At 46.1% G+C, this 20,374-nt stretch overlaps 1 protein-coding gene across 2 annotated transcripts in view; it reads left to right on the top strand.

The window, feature by feature from the left end:
* The window catches only part of ryk (receptor like tyrosine kinase), a 49,231-nt gene extending 30,038 nt beyond the window's left edge, over nucleotides 1-19,193 (top strand). Inside the window, exons 8-16 of one of the 2 annotated variants that reach the window (XM_062556312.1) lie at nucleotides 348-434; nucleotides 3,808-3,933; nucleotides 5,635-5,721; nucleotides 7,779-7,848; nucleotides 9,947-10,079; nucleotides 12,127-12,236; nucleotides 12,469-12,628; nucleotides 16,342-16,478; nucleotides 17,656-19,193. In XM_062556312.1, coding sequence (XP_062412296.1) covers nucleotides 348-434; nucleotides 3,808-3,933; nucleotides 5,635-5,721; nucleotides 7,779-7,848; nucleotides 9,947-10,079; nucleotides 12,127-12,236; nucleotides 12,469-12,628; nucleotides 16,342-16,478; nucleotides 17,656-17,767 — 1,022 coding nt within the window. In that variant the 3' untranslated portion in view covers nucleotides 17,768-19,193. The remainder of the gene's footprint in view (nucleotides 1-347; nucleotides 435-3,807; nucleotides 3,934-5,634; nucleotides 5,722-7,778; nucleotides 7,849-9,946; nucleotides 10,080-12,126; nucleotides 12,237-12,468; nucleotides 12,629-16,341; nucleotides 16,479-17,655) is intronic. The other variant, XM_062556313.1, reaches the window with a different exon arrangement.
* The last annotated feature ends 1,181 nt before the right edge of the window (nucleotides 19,194-20,374 follow it).

Raw genomic sequence — 20,374 nt, 5'->3', positions numbered from 1 at the left:
GTACTATTGGAGTTTCTTTATGATTCAGCAATGTGTAAGGCAGAAGCCTTACGGCAGGTTGTGTGCTGGTGATGGTCTCCCCCTAGTGGACGCAATTGTTTTCTTGTTTGTGCATTTTTCACTCCATGGTTTGCCTGTGTCCATTGGTGTCTATGTTCATTGTCTGTTCCTCTCACACTGTGTGCTGTGGCTTTGCTTGTCTGAGACAACGTGCACCTTTTCACCTGCCATCATTACCCAACCTTTTATGCACCCCTCTTTCTCATCATTCCCTCTCCCTCCCTTCCTCTCTCTCTCCCATCTTTTCTCCTTCCCTCATTCCTTCCCTCCCTCCCCCCCTCCATCAGACAGTCACCCTGGTTCTGCACCCATCCACCAGCTTGCTGCCGCCTCCTCCTTCCCAAATCCCGGCGCCCCCTCCCAGCAAAGCAAAAGTAAGTCCCGCTGGTCTCAAGAGTTAACCCCTAGACATTCGAGCCTGGAGCAGATATCCACACAGGGCTGATTTGAGACCATTTTTCTCCCGCTGACGCCATTGTTGTTGGATTGTGGAGAGGGCAAGAGATCTGATTCTTGGTTAGAGCTCTCCCCTGTGGACAACAGCAAAGTCCCAAAGTCATCTCATGCTTCACTACCATCTGCACACTAACATCAGTGTTTCCTAGGCCTGTGCTGTCTGTTTCTGTCACTAGTGATGTGTTCTGTGGATGCAGGGGTCTGTCTGTCTCATTGTCACACTATTAACCTCAGAAGCTTCTTTAACTGAGACGCTCACTGCTGATTGCCACAGCTCTGCTCTCTCCACTCAGTCAAAACAGTTCACTCATAATGTGTGCTTCAGGTTGTTTCATTTGTCCTTTATGCCCCTCTGTTTAGAGTGCTGACCTTGGCAAACCATACCTCTCTCTCTCTTTCTCTCTCTCTCTCTTTATTTCTCTGTATGTCTCTTTTTCTCTCTCTCTCTCTCTCTCTACCTCTACCTCTACATGTGGTGTGATTGCACATTGTATGACAAAAGGCTCTGAACACAAAAGGAGCCTTGGGTTTCCTGGCCGTTAGTGACTCGTAAAAGCCTTCACACATCGCCCTTACCCTGAGCCACCACCCTTAATGACCCGGGAAACCCACATCTAAGGCCTCCGTCAGAACAGAAATCAAACACTTAGATTTGAATTCTCCTGTGACATTTCATGACCACGTGTTGTAATTCCATCAACAATTTTTCTATTTTCGCTCTCTGTACCACACACCATTATTGTCTTAATTTGGAGTTTAGTCAGTGTGCCTCAACATTCCTGTCCAGTGAGGTTTCTCTCTGGTAGTTGGAGAAAGAGCTGATGCAGCCAGCTCGTTACTTAATTTAGAGTTCAGTGACCACTGTATGTTTTAAAGACTAAACTATTTCTGCGATTTTAACACATGAAAATAGGCGTTGTATAGTATTTATAGACAAAGAGGGATATTTCTTGAATGAGTGAGCTGACTGATGATGAACTGTTGTCTGTACTGTATCCACTATCTTTGTTCAGCTCAGATCCAGAGCTCAGCTCATTAGCATTTAGCATTGCCTTTGGTACAGTAATTGAGTGCATGCCACCGGTGCATTCATGTTGGTAAATGCACGAGGGGTATAAACGGCTATGGGATTGTCTTATTATGAGCTCCACTTTTGTGCAATGCCAATATACCTAAAACATTTAAGTTTATATGATCACATTAGCATAGTCACTTTTATTTGAGAGTATGTAATATATTGTTCAGACTACAATATGAGAGCAGATAAGCCTACATGCAACACAAGTGAAAAGTCCAGCTTTTGCTCTTGTATGGTTTCGTTATCAGAATCAGTGTCCTTGTGTCTATTGAATCTATTGCCCTTATGGTGAAGAAGATCTTCGTTTTCTCTATTCACGATGTAGCATAGCATTGTGTAATGCTGATATGCCTCTTAAATAATTCCTATGGCCTGTTTTGCTCTGTAATCTCCTGTGTGCTCTCAGCAGAGTTGTCTGTTCCCTGGCCACCAGCAATGTTTGTGTAATTAGTCATTTCTACCACTTGGGAGCACTATTTCAGTGTCTCTACAGATGAATGCAGTCAGTGTGTCTACTAAAGAGTCCATGCTGAGTAGTGTGTTTGACTTTGCTGCCTCAGAGAATTTATCAGGAACGTCCAGCAGGGGGCAGCATAAATGCACAAGTCAGACTGCATGCGATGGCACTTCTTTTCCTCCCTTGTCTTCTTATCCCTCCCTTCTTTCAGCTATTTGAGGGATGTGTTTGCCATCCCTGGGTGCATATCTCCCGTCCTTAAGAGGACTAGCTTAGACAGCATTCTCTTCACAAGTCTGTCCAGACTCCTGTGTAGCGTTCAGATAAGACCATAGAAAAGACTTCTGAGAGCTCATTGTGTTTTTTTGGTATGCTAATTTGTCCAGAGAGAGGTTGCACATTTGAATATATTTCATTAACCTATGCTGTGTTAAGGTCAGTTGCTTATTTCATTGTTTTAGATCTGAGATGAGGCTGAAGCTGAGAAGCATGTTTGCCTGCTTCCAGACTTGCTGCTTATATGTACTTTATGAAAAATCTGGTCTCTGTTATGACCATTTGCTGTAATGGTGTTTCTGTGCATGTTCAGCCAAGTGCGTAGACATCTCTTATGTGTGTGTGTTTATTTGTGTATGTGTTTTAGATTATCAGGGGCTTCACTTGACAGAAAAAATGAATAATACTTTGTGAAACAAATGTTCTCAACTACCTTTGCAGAGACAGCTGGCATTTCTCAGCTCAAATGAAGCAGCCTCTTTTTTTTTTATTACACCGCAATGCAACAGTGGAAGTTTTTCAATTTGTTCACAAACAATCGCGCTTCCGCTCGCGCAGCCCCAGGTTCTCTGTGTCACCAGCTGTGTGTTGACGGCTGCGGAGCTGCACACTGGCTCTGACGCACGGTGTGTTATTCACAAGGTGCCGTTTCATTACGAGGCGTCACAGTGGGTACACCTTGCAGGCCTGGAAGGGAACTTCCTGAGCCCCCTAAAACCTGCCAGTCAAAAGACACCCTCTCATGTAGAACAGACGGTCTAATTGTGAAAACACGGATCCGCTGTTTTGGCAGAGCACCACAGCAGTAAAAAGGGAGACCTGTGTGATGTGACTGGATTATATTCAGATGAAAGGTCTCCTTTCAAAAGTTTCATCAAGCACCTTGGAGATGGAAGGCATAATAGTAAATATATCAAGACAAAGGGCTCCTTTTAAAAGGATTTCACTCAAAGGGATATTAGAGGCTTCAGGCAACGAGACATGAGTTTGGATGTGAATATAAACAATGTCAGACAAGATTATGTGTGCAGGCCTGTCAGACTGCAAGAGAGGCCAAGTAATCACTTACACACACACACACACACACACACAAAACACATCTCACAGGGGGGGAAACTTACACCAAATTATAATTACATCACACTTAAAATGTAATAAAAAAATAATAAAAAGTTTGGAAAGGAAGAAAATAAATTGCACTCCCCAGACGTCACCTTTCAAGGATGTCGTTGCCAAGTTTGTGTAAGTGTAGGATGTGGGTGGGAAAGCCTGCGTATTCTAATGGCTTATCTGATCTCTGGCTGCCATATTGCGCCAGTACCTGCTCTCCCATTGCCAAGGTCTGATTTATTTAGCATGTTGTGAATGTGTAAAGGGCACTTTGTTCAAACAAACAGTACCTTGTTGAAGAATGTGTCCTGGGCGTGAAAGGCTGCGCCCTGATTTAAAATTCTGCCTGTGTGTGTGTCTGTGTCTGCAGGCTATCCTTCGCTGCGCATCGAGAAGAACGACCTGAGGAGCGTCACCTTGATGGAGGCCAAAGCCAAGGTCAAAGACATCGCCATCTCCAGGGAGAGGGTCACACTACGGGATGTCCTACATGAAGGTGCGGTGTCTTTACTGCAGGAGTGCTTGGTTTATTTTGGTTTGGTATAGTTCATTCATTCGTATTTGTTTCTAATTGTCTCGTAATATAAAACAAAGCAGATTCAGTACCAAATGGGAACGGAGGAAATGGTGCATATACAGTACATTTACACACCCAAATGTACATTATATAAACACCTTTACAAAAGGACACACACACACACTTGCTCACACACACACACACACACACACACACACACACATGCAAGAACACACAGAGACCATCGGTGTTGGCAGTGTGTTATTGTTCCTTGCCTGGGCCGTGGGGCTAGGAGGCTGCTCTAGCCATGCTATAGGCCGGCCTTGCTGCTCTTCTCTGGAGACGTGTTGACACAGTCAGCCTCCTAATCCCACCGCTCTAGTCCATGGCCCTGTGCAAACAAAGCCTGCCACACAGTTCTGTAAACCCTCACTACACACACACACACACACACACACACATGCACACACCACGCAGACTTACACTCTCACAGACCCTTGGCTCTATTTGACCATGCAGCCACAGGCTCTGGTTTATTTAATCTTTTTTCCTTCTTGCTGTCTTTTTGTTTAAATTTTGTAGTGGCTCTAAATCATCGTCCTGGGCTCACACTCTTGGAGTCTGGGGGATTTGCCGAAAGTTATAAAACTCTGGGAAAGGTCTCGATTGGCCGCTTGAGGGGCTTAATCGCCTTTAAGGGCCACCCACTCAGTGTGAACTTGGCAGGCCGTGCACAAACAAACACGTATCTTGCACGTTCCCAAGTGACGCACGGACACACACACTGTCTCTATCTCTGTCTTTCTCTTTCTCCATGGCTCTTATCATCCTCATAACTTCTCCCAAGTAACCTTTGAACACTTCACATTGTTCTTCCAGGTCATGACCACAAATCAATCCCCCTTACTATGCTCTTGCGCGAGCTTTGCCATTCTACTGTCAACAGATGCCAGTAAATTTATGGTTGTCAGTCTTCATCTGCCTTTGTTGTACGGAGGGCTTTCTCAGTCCACCTGCCTCTATCTGCTCGCAGAGGGTTTCATTATGTACTGTAATTTCTGCACGTTTCCTCCAAGTTAACCTTATCAGAGGCTCTTGTGCAAGTAGTGCTGTTTTTGCCAGAGCTCTTGGACTGAAGCCAATTTTTTTTCCTCTTTTTTTTTCATTTTACTTATCGACCGATTGTTACTCCGCCGCTTCTGTGAGAACTGGCTCTGTTAGATGAGGTGTGTTTGTGTATGGTACGTGTGCTCAAGTGTGTCAGACTGACTGAGGTAGTGAAGAACCTTTTGTTGAGTGGGCAGGTCTAGACATGAGCTCACAACATCTGAAACACGGTCAATAATCCTAATTTGCATCTTTCCTCAATTGCGTTGGCATCTCCTGTCCGTTACAGCAGGAAAACGACAAAGGACAAGATCTTTCACCTGCCCCCTCTCACGTATCGTGTCTCTTACCCCACCGTCAAATGCGTCAAAGTGGTTTGTCGGAACATGTTGGGCATCCCCCCACACAACAAGGAAACTGTCCACCTCCATCCTGAAACTAGGCAGGCAGAGAAGCAAGATTGATTGAGGGAGAGAAATGAATCATGCCAGCTCTGTGTGTGTGTGTGTGTGTGTGTGTTCGTGTGATAATGTGGATGTCTTGTATTGAGTTCTCCGCTCTCACCTGTTGTAGGTACATTTGGCCGCATATTCCACGGAGTCCTTCTGGACGACAAAGACCCCAGCAAGGAGAAGCAAGTCTTTGTGAAAACAGTCAAAGGTGGGGACTGTGTTCTTAGTGCATGTTTTTGTGTGCATGTGTGTGGTTACATTTTGTTCTCCTCTTTGACATTAATTGTCCTCATCTTTCTCTCTTTGTATATATATTTCTGCAATGTTTGTGTCCAATGGAACCCCCAAGTGTTCCTCCATCACTCCCTGACCCCTCAGTCACCCTCTGTGCCGTTTCCTACACAGGCTGGAACATTGTGTTTTTGAGAATGTTGTAACTTATTTTTCTTGATGAGTGGTGAATCATGAAAATTCTATGGGCTCCGACATGCTGGCCTTAGCTTTCGTCTCTACTGGACCCTGGCCAGGATGACTGATGGCTCGTTTATCCTGTAAAATACTCCCTTGTGTCCAAGGAGGCTGCATGCTGCCCAGCCTGAGCAGTCCACCATAAGGATGTTGCCACAGCTACTAAGTGACTATTGTAGTGAAATTTAGATCACCCAGGCTGCGCTACTGTCCATGCCAGGAGAGACATACCATTGGAACTTGTCTCTTCTCTTTTGAAACTGGTTCTCATTGTCCAGATAATGCTAGATGTTAATCATCCATTTGACATTTTGTTACTACAGTATATTGCATTTTTATGAAAATAATGGCATTCTTACAAACACATCAAACTATTAATCAAAATTCAGTGTTTGTACAATGTTAGCCAAATGTTGCTGGTCAGTGGTGGTCAAAGGGACTCCCCAGGTGCAGGGTCTATATGATTGTAGAGGTCTGTGTCCTGAGACGTTAGGGATCTGTGGTGTCTTTGAGCGGGTCATGTAACCACATCATGAAAAGTCATGAACTATTCCTTTAATCAGTCAAAACATAACCGGTAGCTCTATCATAATACACACAGTTGCAATCCTGTATCGATGCAGCCTCTCATCATAGCCGCACATTACACCGTCATTTCCTTGAAGCGAGAATACATTGCGTAACGTGTATAGTTTATGGTAAATAAACGTTGTGGAGACGACATCCTCCATTATCTGTTTCGGTCTTCCTATGATAAGCCATCTATAGCCTCCAGCTGCTGTCTTTAAGTGATAAGGGTGGTAATGGCAGCAATCTCCAAAATGGACAGATAAACAGGAAGTGAGAGGGTAGTAGCAGTGGCTGCTCCGTCATGGCAGGATTTGTGCATGTCCCTCATGCTGATCTGACAACTATCAGGTGCCAGACACACGGGGTGGCAAGCCCCGGGCACAACTTGGAAGTCTCCCCCACAACTCTCTCATGCCAGTGCTTCACAAGGTCGCACTCAGGATGACCTGTTGACCCCTAGTTTCCATGGCACATCAGCAGGGCCACAAGTTCCCTTCCTCTCTCAGCACTGGCCCTCACAGCCAGTGTTTATCCAGGCACGGGGTGGAGCATCTCCCCCTCCCCCCTCCTCCACCACCCCCACAGCTCTCCCCTCCCAAACACAAACAATGTGCCCCTTTGCCATGCGGCGTCAGAGCCAAGTCCTGCCAACCCGGCCCCACTTCCTCCCTTCGCATGCCCCTGGGGGAAGGAAACAATACAGATTACCCATAAGTGGCGAGCGCCGGCCAAAGCTGCAGCCGGAGATAAAAAAACCAGACCCTCTGTGAACGGCCGGCCAGGTCTTTCGGTTGCCTGAGGATGGTTGGCGCGGCAGGCTTCCAGAGGAAGTCCAGGGGACGGTTCTCAGCGAGGGCAGAAAGTCCAGGGCCCTGAAGGGTCTGTGCTTGGTAGTGACCCCCGCATGAACACTGGTTGTCACGATCACTGTTGGCACGGCCGAGACGAGAGGGCAGTGAGGTTATTAAAAACAGCCTCACCGAGGAGCTGCAGGATCCCAGGCCTCGTTAACACTCTAAAATGGCAGGTATTTTTGAAGCCACTGAAAGGCTGTACGGACCCATAAAATATTTATACTTAAGTGTGCATCCTGTCTAATTACATCAATGGGGTGTGAGGGGTTCCACCTTTGGCACACTTGTCCATTGCTTGGCTTGGTGTGGAGTTTTCTTCCCTGACTAAAATAGCTTTTGCTCTGAAATTAACTCTCTCGCTCACTCTCCACAGATCATGCGTCTGAAGTGCAGGTAACCATGATGTTGACGGAAAGCTGTAAGCTCCGAGGTCTACACCACAGGTGAGTGAAACATCTCTGACTTGGACGAATGAATGTTTTGAATGTTACCCTCAGACTGCAAGCATCAAAAGACCTAGACCATCTAAACATTCTTTTGCCCACCCTGGGAAAGTTTGGATCATGTAATCTGTCTAACTCTGTTTAATTGGATAGTGGACTCTGAAATGTTGACATGAACAGTCCAACAAAACAATATCTTTGCAATTAATCAGAATTGTGTACAACTTGAACCTGTTGGCATCTCTATCTCAGGGCCAAGGGCTTTCTGGTTTTTGTGTCTCACCATTTGTACCAACCACAGATATCTGAGATGCTAAATGTTTTCCACATGCTCATTTCACTAATGAGACTGTCATAATATGTTATTTACTGATTCTCATTCCCATCAAACCACACTTTATGTCAGGCTTTGCTCAAATGGCAATGCTTGTGTAGACAGCAAGCCACTGTGTTTCTCTACTTGTCTTTTGAATAAAGCATCAAGCTCATATTTGTTTTGTATGACTGCCGGCTAGACTGCTATGACTGCTGCTGTTGTTGAACTTCATGTTTTCCTGTCCATCATAAAAGATGAACAGTCTTAATATCGTTTTGGAATTTTAACAGCTTAAGTTCTAAATGAGACCCTCCACCATTCTGTGTGGTCAGTGGACGAGCACACCCAGTTTACAGTGTTTGAAGTTGGAGAGGAATCCAATCTTCCACATACTCTGAATGTCTCCCCTTTTAATTTGGACTGTTTGGACATTGTTTGTCCATGAAGACACACATGACTGTGGTGTTGAGAGAAGGGTGGTGCTCCATCAGTGCAGTGCGTTCATGGGAAACGGTTTATGAAGTCACAGGCGATGTCAAATTCCAGTCACTTCTGAGTATAGGGACAGCACATTACTGATCACGTCTCCCACTTCCTCACTTCTCCTGGCCACGTTGAAGAATCTCTTCAAAGAACTGTCACAGGAATTCTCAACAAAAATGAAACCGCTGTTAAATAAAGTATTGTAGTGAATAATAATAGTGTAGTCTATCATATACAGATCTACAGTTTTGCACACGTCTAGTTCCATCCATTCCTGTTGCAAAACCGTAAGCACAGCCCTGCACAGTTAGCAACGCAAGCGCTTTACCCTCCCAACGGTCAATTCCGGGAGAGAGAGCACATCGTCACTGATCATTTCTCTCACTTCCTCACCTCTTCTGGCCACATTGAAGAATCACTTTCCTGTTATGCTGAGAACCGTTACAGGAATTCTCAGTATAATCGAAACCGCTGCTTACTTAATGCAGCAGCGTAGTGCGTAATGTTGAGATGGAATGGTGCAATATGCATAAGCCAGCGAATGCATCTTATGTTTATTCTTTGGCTTCATGAGTATGTCATTGTGTTTATTGGAAATGTGCAAGCTTTTCCTCTTTAGTGGTCCTTTGTGTTCTGTTAGATTTACAAATCTAATTCTCGTGGAGCAGTTGAGGCTGTTCCAACACAAGATCAGTTTGTCATTTTGGGTTATCAGCCATGATTGAACTAATGACTCTGTGAGTGCAGAGGACTTTGTGTGTCCTAAAGGGCCGTTTTTATCAGGTTGTTTTTCTTGGTAACTTCCCCCCTCAAACTTCTCAGAGGACACTACCAAGAATCCTGCTGTAATGGCAGCATAGTAAAGCTAATTGAGCCGCCAGTCAATAGTTGTGATTTCGACGTTCTCTACTTTCATCGTTTCCGCAGCCTGTGGCTATTCAGCTGACCACAGCCAGCTGTCGCTAACAGAGGCTTTTAACGAGGTGTTGTTTTCATCGTTCCCAGTCCCTCATCCCTGTGCCTGAGCCAGAAGCCATTAGGAATGACGTGGGGGTATAATCCCCGTTTAATGATGTGCAGGACTACGCTTTTCCCCAGGATCCTTCCTCGACGACTACAGACTGCCCCCAACCCCCCACCTCAATGCACCAAAACATCGCAGAGGACTTGGTGACAGTCGCTGGTTTTGATTTTAGTTGGAGCATGTACTGAAGCAACCCTTTTTTTCCCCTTGCCCCTCATCCCCCCCCCCCCCCCCCTCCACTCCCTCTCCCACACAACCCCTCTCTGTTTCTGCAGGAACCTGTTACCCATAAGCCACGTGTGCACAGAGGACGGAGAGAAGCCCATGGTCCTGCTGCCCTACATGAACTGGGGTAACCTCAAGCTCTTCCTGCGACAGTGCAAGCTGGCTGAGGCCAACAATCCACAGGTAAGGCTCCTGCTCTTGCTCCTGCTCCTGCTCCTGCTTCTGCTTCCCTTTCAGCTGATGGAGAGCAGCCAGGAAACGACATGTGTGCCCCATTGCAGACGTCTGCCCTTGCCCCTGAAGGCTGGGCGTTGCGCACCCAACCCCTCAACCCCTACTCCTCCACGCGCTCCAGTCTGGTCTCGTCGACGTTCCCATGCCGGACTAATACGGGTCAGGTGTTGCGTGGAGCGGCGTGCCCACTGTGGGAAGCTCATCAGACAGAGCGCAGCGAGAACGGCGCCCTCGAGCGCAACACCTGCGGAGTTGATGTTTGCCGCGTTTAATTGCGCTCCCACAAGCGAAAGCGCCACAATTTTCCCCTCGCGAGATGCACCAGTTGACATCAAACCACCGTAAACCTTTGTAAAAGAAAAAAAAAGTGCGCTCTCTGATGTAGGATGGAGGAATACGGGCTTCCAAAACAGAAGGAGGTGGGGGTGGAAGTTGGGGAAAGGGGTGGGAATGAAACCCAAAACAATCAGGCTTTTGTGCCGCTTCAGCCCAGGGGGTCTCAGATCCACTTGGCGTCGGCCTCGAGAGCCAGTGGGAGGGGTGCAAGTGGCGAGGGGTAGAATGCCGCAGCCCCAGACGATCAATCGGCCCGCTAACTAAACTCATTTGGGGGGAGGTTGGAGGGGGTGGGGGAACGTTTCTTAAAGCTAAGAATTTTTGTTCCACCACAAGATGAAGCTTGCTACTGCGTCTATTGAAATCAGAGACATGCAGGCAGACAAACACACATACACACACACACACACACACACACACACACACACACACACACACACACACGATAGAATGAGCAAGGCTTTTATGCGATTTCAAATTACACATTCTGCCTTTGCCTGCCTCTCTGCTTTTCCTCCATGCACTTAAAGCAATTATCGGGGCTGAGCAAGAATGAAAATCATAAACTACTTTCATGTATTTTCCTCCTTTGCTGCTGTTGCAATAAAGCCCAGGTCGTAAATCAGTGGCAAAACATTAGTTAGAAGCTCCAGTGCCTCCAGTGCCTGAACGCTTTCCAGAGAGGACTCCATCGCTGAATGGTTTTAGGCTATGATTTTCACCTCTGAACATCTGCTCAGGTTGGCTGATGGGGAACATCTCTGATACAGATGCATAACTCATTTGAATGCCTCATTGTGTGTGTGTGTGTGAGAGAGAGAGAGAGAGAGAGACAGACAGATAGACAGAGACAGAGATGCATGCATGTATATCTGCCAACAGCACCTTAATATTGATGGGTGCCAACTAGCTCTGGTGTGAGTATGACGGATATGACACAAAGGTTTAATTGTAGGATCATATATTTGGGCCAGGTGGTGTGTCTTGGTCATAGTGTTGCCGTAGCCCACCACCTTTAGTCACGGGCCTTCGACCGATGAACAAAGGAGTCGTAAATCTGTTGAGAGAGTTGTTCAGAACACTAGGTTGGGTCTCCACAGTGGCGGCAGCAGGTGCCAACTTCCCATTTCCCAGTACGCGCTCCCGACTCGCTAAATATGCCTTGCATTGTTCTCCACTCGTTCATTCTCCGTTTCCCTCTCAGATTAACAAAAGCTAAACAGGTACAGTTTCGCTGATCTCCTGTAATAGGGTTTGGGAACACTGTACTCGCGTATTATTAGGCCCTTCCCTCATGATGCTCCTGATCTTGGCATGGTAACTCCCCTCTGTACACTTGCCAGGTGCCTAGGGTAGGGAATATTTATGTAAGCTATGGAAATGATCATCATAATGGCATCAAGACCTCAAAGTACTTCCAGCAAACATGGTTTTGTTGGCACATGCATGGAAAGTAGAGAAGGCAGCCGTTAAAAGAATTCTTTTGAATTCTTTAGCCCCTTAATCTGTTGTGATTATGCTTCACTTACTGTTTGTACCCTGTTCCTTCCTTTATGTACACTAATTCTTTCTCAAAATGTCTAATAAGTTACGCAAAAGATTTCTCAGTTCATGATATCAATTATTTTTCGGCCATTCGCCATCTGTTTATTTCTCTTAGGCCATTTCACAGCAGGACCTGGTACACATGGCCATTCAGATTGCATGTGGGATGAGTTACCTGGCACGAAGAGAGGTCATTCATAAAGACCTGGCTGCCAGAAACTGTGTGTAAGTTGCAACCGCCCTCCCTTGACACTGTGCGCTTGTATTAATTAATCGAAAGCTTCAATTTTGTAAGGGTGAATGCATCAAACATTATCATCATTCAAATACCATAATCATTACCGTAATAGCATCACACGAAATTCACTTCAAACTCACTCTGCTGCGCTCCAAATGTACATGAAAGCGAAAAGTGTCCCACTCATGCACCTGACTTTCATACGCATGCCCCGCACAGCATTGACGACAGCATGCAGGTGAAGATCACAGACAACGCCCTGGCCCGAGACCTGTTCCCCATGGACTACCACTGCCTGGGGGACAACGAGAACCGGCCCGTGCGCTGGATGGCCCTGGAGAGCCTGCTCAACAACGACTTCTCCAGCGCCAGCGACGTGGTGAGGACCACTTACCCATACTGTACTCTCAGATTGTGTTGCAGTAGTCTTGAAGTGAGTGTGAGTGTTCAGTCTTGGCCCGTGATTCCTTCACTGTCTCCACGGGTGTCCATTTCTGTCCAACCATCTTTCGAGAATGCTTTGAGAAAGGCCATATAATCGGATGGCTTTGTTCCTTTCCAGATAGGTTAGTACAGTTTCATGTATTATTCAGCTGATTCTCTGCTATTACAAATCTCTATCTTGGACAAATCTTGGAGACATTTTTTCCCAGAACGTTACTTGTAGTGATGGCTATTAGGACATAATCACTGTTAGCTTAAGCACTTGGAACACAATATCAGAACAAGACGGGACAAGTAGAATTCTCTCTCTCCCAATTCTGTCTTTAGTCTGTTCAAGGTCCATCATGACATTTTGTCACGTTTTTTGAAAGCGTATGTCAGTATAATACATCTTGTAAGCGTTAAAGCCTGCATGTTCAACAGTGTAATCAGTTCTTGATTGCCCACAATATCCATAATGGCCAGCATGTGGAGACTTGAGACGAGGAGCAATGCTTTTTTGGCAGGCGAGGGGAGTCGTTTGTGGCCTTCAACAGTACCCCGTGGGCTTTTGTATGTGTTCATCCTGATGAAAGCACCTCTCAACAGCGCTGTATTGTTCTGCCCGCCAAAAACCAAGGAGTCTATTGTTTTCCCGCCTCACCTCCTTCAGTCCAGATGTTTGGAGAGGTGCTGCTATTGGAAACGGTAGCCCTTCATCAGAAGCCAGTGCAGGCAGGCAGGCAGGCAGGCAGGCAAGCAGCCGTGTCGCGAGTCTCAAGTGTTTTTCGCCCGCACAGAAGGGGAAATTAACAAGGGGTGGCGGGGGGTCAGGCTCGGCATGCGATCCCAAGCCAGGCACACCCGTTCTGGGAGACCTCTGAACTGGCTCCTGGCTGCCTGGCGGGAAGGATGCTTTGCACTGTCAGGAAGGACCCCCTCCCGTCCCCCCTCTCCCTCCCTCCCTCCCTCCTTCCTTCTCTTCTTCCCTTCTTGTGATGCGTTCTTCAGACCACGGTGACCTCCCTCCATCCTTGTAGCGTAGGTGTGGAACAATGCTGGCCAGACAGCAGGCCCCCCAACAATGGAGGGTGTCTGGGCGGGCGGGCGGACGGAGGGACAGGCTGGGCGGGATGAGGAGCACTGCCCAGCCTGGTGGGACCAGGATGCCTGCTGGCAGAGCGCTCTGTTGCTAGGCAACGTGTACCCAAGCCAAGAGACGAGCTCAACAGGCATTCTGAACACAACAGGTTTCACTTGCCAATACTCCCAAATTCTCTCTTGTGCACACACACACACACACACACACACACACACACACACACACACACACACACACAATTAGACACATGTTCAGAGGCTTTGCATGCAGACCCCCTGCACAAACATTCAGATGCACTTACATAGACCCTTGCGATGGCCACACATACTCAAGGGACATAATCCAGAATGTTTGTCTTAGTAACCGTAAATGTTACCATTTGTCCCCGCATTTATTTAGTCTTTGTGAAGAATGGACTGTTCATTGGAGCCGTTTTCTGTGTACCCAGAGGCGCCTACGACCGAACTGTGCACTGAATACTGGCCGATCTCAGCCCTACTTACACATCTTTGGTGGCTTGTATGTAAACATTTCAGGCCCCAACATACAATAGCTATGTGTGCATGTATACATCGTACGCGACATCTGTTTCACGCTAAGAAGGAACAGGAAACAGAAACAGGAACCCTGCTAGGCATACTGTATGAGGAGTGGAGTCTTCCTGATGACATGGGCTTCACTGGAACTGGGGTGGCGGGGGGAGAGATATGTTTCCCTCTCTCACAGTCACACCTGAGGAATGTTGGCAGTGGTTTTTAATCGTGCGTGTGTGTGTGTGTGTGTGTGTGTGTGTGTCTCACTTTTTGAATTTGTGTGTAATTGTGTGATAGTGTGTATGTCCGCTAGTATGAGTGTACTGGCCCAATAATTCACCACCAACACATTAAGTTAGTTGATGTATAGGAGAGACATTGACATCACCACACGCATTGTAGAGGGATGTTCATAGCCTGGAGACCAGACTCTATTCTTCGCACAGAGTCTGGCTTAGCTCCATTGGCAAACGTTTATATCCTGGTTTGTGGATGCTTGTCTGAATTTTGAATTCATTGGAGTTCAGTCACTAACGTTTGGTAATGACGTATGATAACCACGGGGGACACAACGATAATGATAGGCTTGAAACTTAAATGTAATCGCCCTTGGGAACGCCCTCTGTTCACTGATTAGGCGGAGATGCACTTGCCGAAGTAAACGAAGCTGAATCAAGCTATACCAGACAGAGTCTGAAGAGAGATGTAAATGAGCGGAAGTACGTAGTCAGGCGGGGGCCAGGCTAGGATGTTCATATGTACTTCTATGTGTCTGTCTGTTGAGGACCTCTACTTCCTTATACGGTGCTGACTGGCTTTTGCATTAGTCAGCACTGAAACAGGGGTATAGACATGATGGAAGTTACTGCACCTTTCCCTGGAAGTTTGGGAAAATGTTGAGTACACTGTAGATCCAAATGAGCACTTTTGAATTATTTTGTTTTTGTTTATTTGTTTGTGTTTGTTTTTTTTGTTTGTTTTTGGAGTTTGTCCGTCTGGAGGCACCTAGCATTTAACCTGTGTGCACATCACCTCAGCCGTCAGCGAATAATGTCTGTCTTAATGTGCTGCAGCTCTGTGGGCCCTCATTAACCCACTTTATAAAACAAATCCACAAACAAAAGTTTTCAACAAAAAAAAAAACAAAAAAAAAAACAATTTGCACCCCAAGGCCCAATTGAATAAACTGAAGTTTCCGAGCATTGTGTCTGGAACGCTTTGTTCCTAGAACGCTAACTGGCACCGCATGGTCTTCGTTGGTCCCTAAAGGGGACCTTACCCCCTACCCCACTAATCCATCCCCCCACCCCAACCACCCACACATACATACACACACACACACACACACACACACACACACACACACACACACACACACACACACACACACACACACACACACACATCCCTAGCTCCCTCCCATCAAGACAAGAACTAAAGCCGCAAGTCTGCAGGGAGCTGGACTTTTGGGGAGAGCCCAGGAAAAGTAAAGCTGATTTTCATCACATTGCTCAACATTCAAGAAGCCATAAGTGTGGAGCACAGCACAGCTATATGACGCCACTTTGGCAGCACCAGCCGCGCCATGGAAGACTAACAATCAGTGCAGCACTCCGCTCATCTGTCCGAAATTAAACGTTGCCCTGGTGAGGGCATTGCGTTGTTGTCTTTTCATAATGGTGCCATCTGCAGTCGAAAAAAAAGGTCTCCCTGGTTTGTTTGAGTTTGTCTTACTACCTGGGGCTGTGCAGGCATAGAGCACTTCCAGGAACTGTTACAAGTAGACACTGACGGTCTGTGCAAGTGAGATGGTGGTGGCTGTCTATAGTGATGACAGATCAGATCGCTTCATTGTTCATTTCCATCTGTCATTCTCTCCTTCCCCTTTTTCATTCATCTTTCTACATTGTTTGACCTTTTAACCATCCTCTCTCTCTCTCTCTCTCTCTCTCTCTCTCTGTTTCCCTTTCCCTGTTCCCTCTTCTGCATGTTATCTCCTTCCTCATTGTTTCTTCAATATTTCTCTCTCCTCAGTGGGCTTTTGGTGTGAGCCTGTGGGAGCTGATGACGCTGGGTCAGACCCCATACGTGGACATCGACCCCTTCGAGATGGCCGCCTACCTGAAGGATGGCTACCGAATAGCACAGCCAATCAACTGCCCCGATGAGCTGTGAGTTCTGCACCGTTTGCACACATATGTGGTCACTCTCTGGGAAACGTTGTGTTGTTTAAAGGCAAAAGGCCTTTTTCCCTCAGAACACTGATTTTGATCAATGTACAAAAGCAGCTATTATGTGGTCAGTTGTTGGGAAATGTATTAGAAGCATTCACACAGATGGAACAATTTGTCGATCAGAACAACAAATACGTGCCAAAACATGGCTTTCTCTCGACAATGATTGACAGCGAGTCATTACCGCAATCAATAGGGCCTCTTATCTGCTCATCTGAACTGTGCCTGCCACACATTTGCAAAAGGAAGCCAGTTACCCCGGAGGGGGACTTGCAACACCGACACGACCCCACACCCTAAACCCTCGACTCGCCGCCGGAGCGAGAACGCTGACATTAACAGACTTGACCCTGTGTCAAATAACTCCTGGCTTCTCGCACAATTACAGCAGAGCCTTATCGACATCCTCCAAACTCAGAAGAGTTGGATCACCTATCCCCAACTCCCGCCAGAAATCACAAACTACCCCCCCCCCTTCCACCACCTTCACCTCCCATGTAGTCTTTAGCCCCCCTGTCAGTCACACGAACAGGACCCGATCTGTTGCCTGATGCGCAACCTCCGGAACTTTGCAGGAAGACCTAATCAGATGACTGGATCTCCCAATCCGGCTTTTCCACTGCCAAAGAATAGGTGTTGAGTGGGGTTGTTTTCTGTGTGTGTGACAGAAGGGGAATTTTAGCAGACAATGCCGAGGCAGGTAGTGATGGATGGGAAAGTTGTGAGGGAGTCGTGTGTGTGTGTGTGTGTCCCAATTTTATTCTAGTGCAGTGAACCAAGTGTGCACACAGATTACACAATTCACTGTATCATTAGAACAGACTCTCGGCGTGCCCTCCATTGAGTATGTGTGGATACAGTTAAGATGTCCTCAAGGAACCTTTGTCGTCGAGTTATTGGGGCGCTGGTAATTCTGTGAGAGTGCTCTCACAGTGATCAACACTGTCTTATGTGACAGCTGTAACCATTCTGTAAGCCTGCGTAATAGTGATGCTTTGAGAGCCATTAAAACTGTCAGTGTCTTACTGTCTTGCCAGATTTATTCACTGACTGGTGTTAATAATCCCTTTGCTGTTTTTTCCCCTCCTTTTCTCTTTTCGATGTGCTAATGAAGGTTTGCTGTGATGGCCTGCTGCTGGGCCTTGGACCCTGAGGAGAGACCCAAATTCCAGCAGCTTGTTCAGTGCCTCACAGAGTTCCACGCTGCTCTTGGGGCATACGTCTGAAATCCAGCCCCAGGCTTTTGGTTCGGGCCCACCACAGCACTACCTGAGAAGATTATAATGACAAGAAGAAAATAAACTAGTGCCTTACGGAATGAAATAAGAAAGAAAAGGACTTTCTGACCTATTTTTATGAATTTTTTGGGTTTGTATTTTTTTTGTAATTATAGAGAAGACGATACATTTCCAGAACTTCAATCAAGTTACGTCATTGGTATTTCTTGGGTCTTCTCCCCAAATCCTTTTTTTTTTTTTTTCGTAACCTCTAAAGAGCACAAAGAAACTGTTATCGCTTCGCTGGAGCGAAAGCATGTGACCTTTCTGAGTGCCCGAGATCCTTCTGGTCTCTTTCATCACCATGGAAATGTGTACATCTTCATCTCTCCCAGTGAAAGATCCCCCCAGTGCTTGGCCAGACACATGGACACACTCTGCTGAGGAACTGCCATTGATGTATCCCAGACATGGTCCGGTGCCAAGTTTTGTTTGCCCCCTTTTTCTTCGGAAGCCCATCCTGGGCCCCGGGGAACTTTACTCGTGCTTAAAGCAACAAGGTTGAAGTCGTATCCTTCCAGAGAGGATGAGCTGAGAAAGGGGGGCTTTTTTTTCATTGTTTTTGGACATGGCAGTGAGAGGTGACTCCACTGCACTGAAGCGTGAATAGGATGCCAAAGCTGAAAGAAAGCAGCTGGTGTATATGTGTGTGTGTGTGTGTGTGTGTGTGTGTGTGTGTGTGCGTGCGTGTGTGTGTTTGTGCATTTGTGTGTGTGTGTGTGTGTGTGTGTCTGTCTGTGTGTGTGTGTGTATATATTACACAATCATAATGGAGCTTCAGCCATTTACCTGTTGGGGCCTCTGGTGGTACGCCAAGTCAGACTGAGATGTTTGCCAATCCTTGTGCGGTCCCCCCAGCCAATCCCTTCACAGGGACATTAGCCCATGGGGTCCAATCAGATGCCCTCTTCTTCACATGCCATCCCAGCTAAATACATTCTCAACAGAGTGAGTGGACCAGACTGTACTCTACTCTACACCAGACATATGCTGATACTCACTGGTTTCCAACAGAAGACCGGTGTCTGACTGGACTGTGGTACGTCCTCAAAGGAAAGAAAATAAGAAGTCCTGCTCCTTTTTTTTAATGTTTGACTGTTCTGTGTCAGAACTAAATGCACCATTTGAAATATAGGAAACATTAATTATGGTATTAAGGTAAGAAGAACCCGGTCACTGTGAAAATCATGGAGTGTTCGGAGCAGACACCATTTTCCTAACTCTTCTTTTAGCATCTATAGGGTCTTCTTCATGTGACTTCATGATCACCGCATGTTGATTTTTAAAGGTTATTGTGTAAACTGCTTCCTGATTTTCATACCCACCTACCAATTACAATGGAACCCTTGAATAAAACAGTCCTTCCATTGCATAATTTGTGTGGTTTTGTGATGGTGTTGATTACTAATTTTTACAGTAAATTATAGGGAAGTAACAATGCTCTGTCGGCTAAAAATCGATACAAATATGTGAAGATTATAACTGGTTGAGAGAAGTGAATCGCAATGCAATTATTAACAAATGGGGCATAATCTGCTTTTGAGATTGGTCAAAAGATTATTCTAATTCAAAACAACCTCATCAGGGCACCAGATAAAACCGAATGTGCATTACTGAGGACACTTAGGTGGCTGCATTTGTCTGCAGCTTACTTTATTTAAGAAAATTGTATCGTGAACTTAAATTGTGAATCGAATCCACTGAATCGTGAGTTGAGCCGAGCGAATTGTTACATCCCTAGTCATTTTTCTATATGTATAATATTTTTTTTTATTATATTTTATACAAAATACGTCCCTAGTAAATTTAACTATACAGACTTTTGTCCTAAGCAGAAACCGGTGGTGAAGAGAGCAGTAGCTGTTTATTTCCACATTTGCACTTTGAAAGACAAAAGGTCAGACCTGTGATGCGTTTGGTCCTTTTTTTATCACCTCATATGGGCAGGAAATGGGTGATGGCCGCTTGTCGGGCAAAGCCTCTGCTTCATTGTACTTCCTGGCTCAGATGTTTGAAGTGTGTTTATGATATTAAGCCAATTTAGATCATTCATCCACTATTGTCTCTTGGCATCTTGGCTAGCTTTGAATAGAATAGGCTTCCAGTCAGGGGTGACCCAGCCTAAGGTTTGTGTTGTGTTGTGAAACAGCTCCAGGAAATTCCTCCTTCAATCTGGTTAAATTCCACCTAATGGACGTAGCGCACCTCACTTCTTTACCAGGAGGAATGTCTATCGTAAACATGGAAACATTACATGGAAACGTGCACTCTACCACTGGAGCAAGGAAGAGGGCAACGATAGGAGGGGCGAGATGTGTACTCTGTAAGTCCTCCATTAAAAAACTTGTGGTTTATGGAATTCAAGGCTTTTCATTGTTTACAATTAAGTCACAGCCTCGCCGGATGGATAACTGTATGCTTGGGTGTGATAAGTCCTTTTCCCTTTGTGTTGTGATAATTTAGGGGGAACATTTGGTTGTATATATTCACTAACAGATTTGAATGCTGATATTAGGGCATTTTATAGACCGACATTGTCTTTCCCCTACATACAGG

This window comes from Sardina pilchardus, chromosome 15, assembly GCF_963854185.1.
Source record: "Sardina pilchardus chromosome 15, fSarPil1.1, whole genome shotgun sequence".
NCBI lineage: Eukaryota > Metazoa > Chordata > Actinopteri > Clupeiformes > Clupeidae > Sardina > Sardina pilchardus.
Note: the sequence above shows the minus strand (reverse complement) of the source record. Positions and strands in the feature narration are given on the sequence as shown.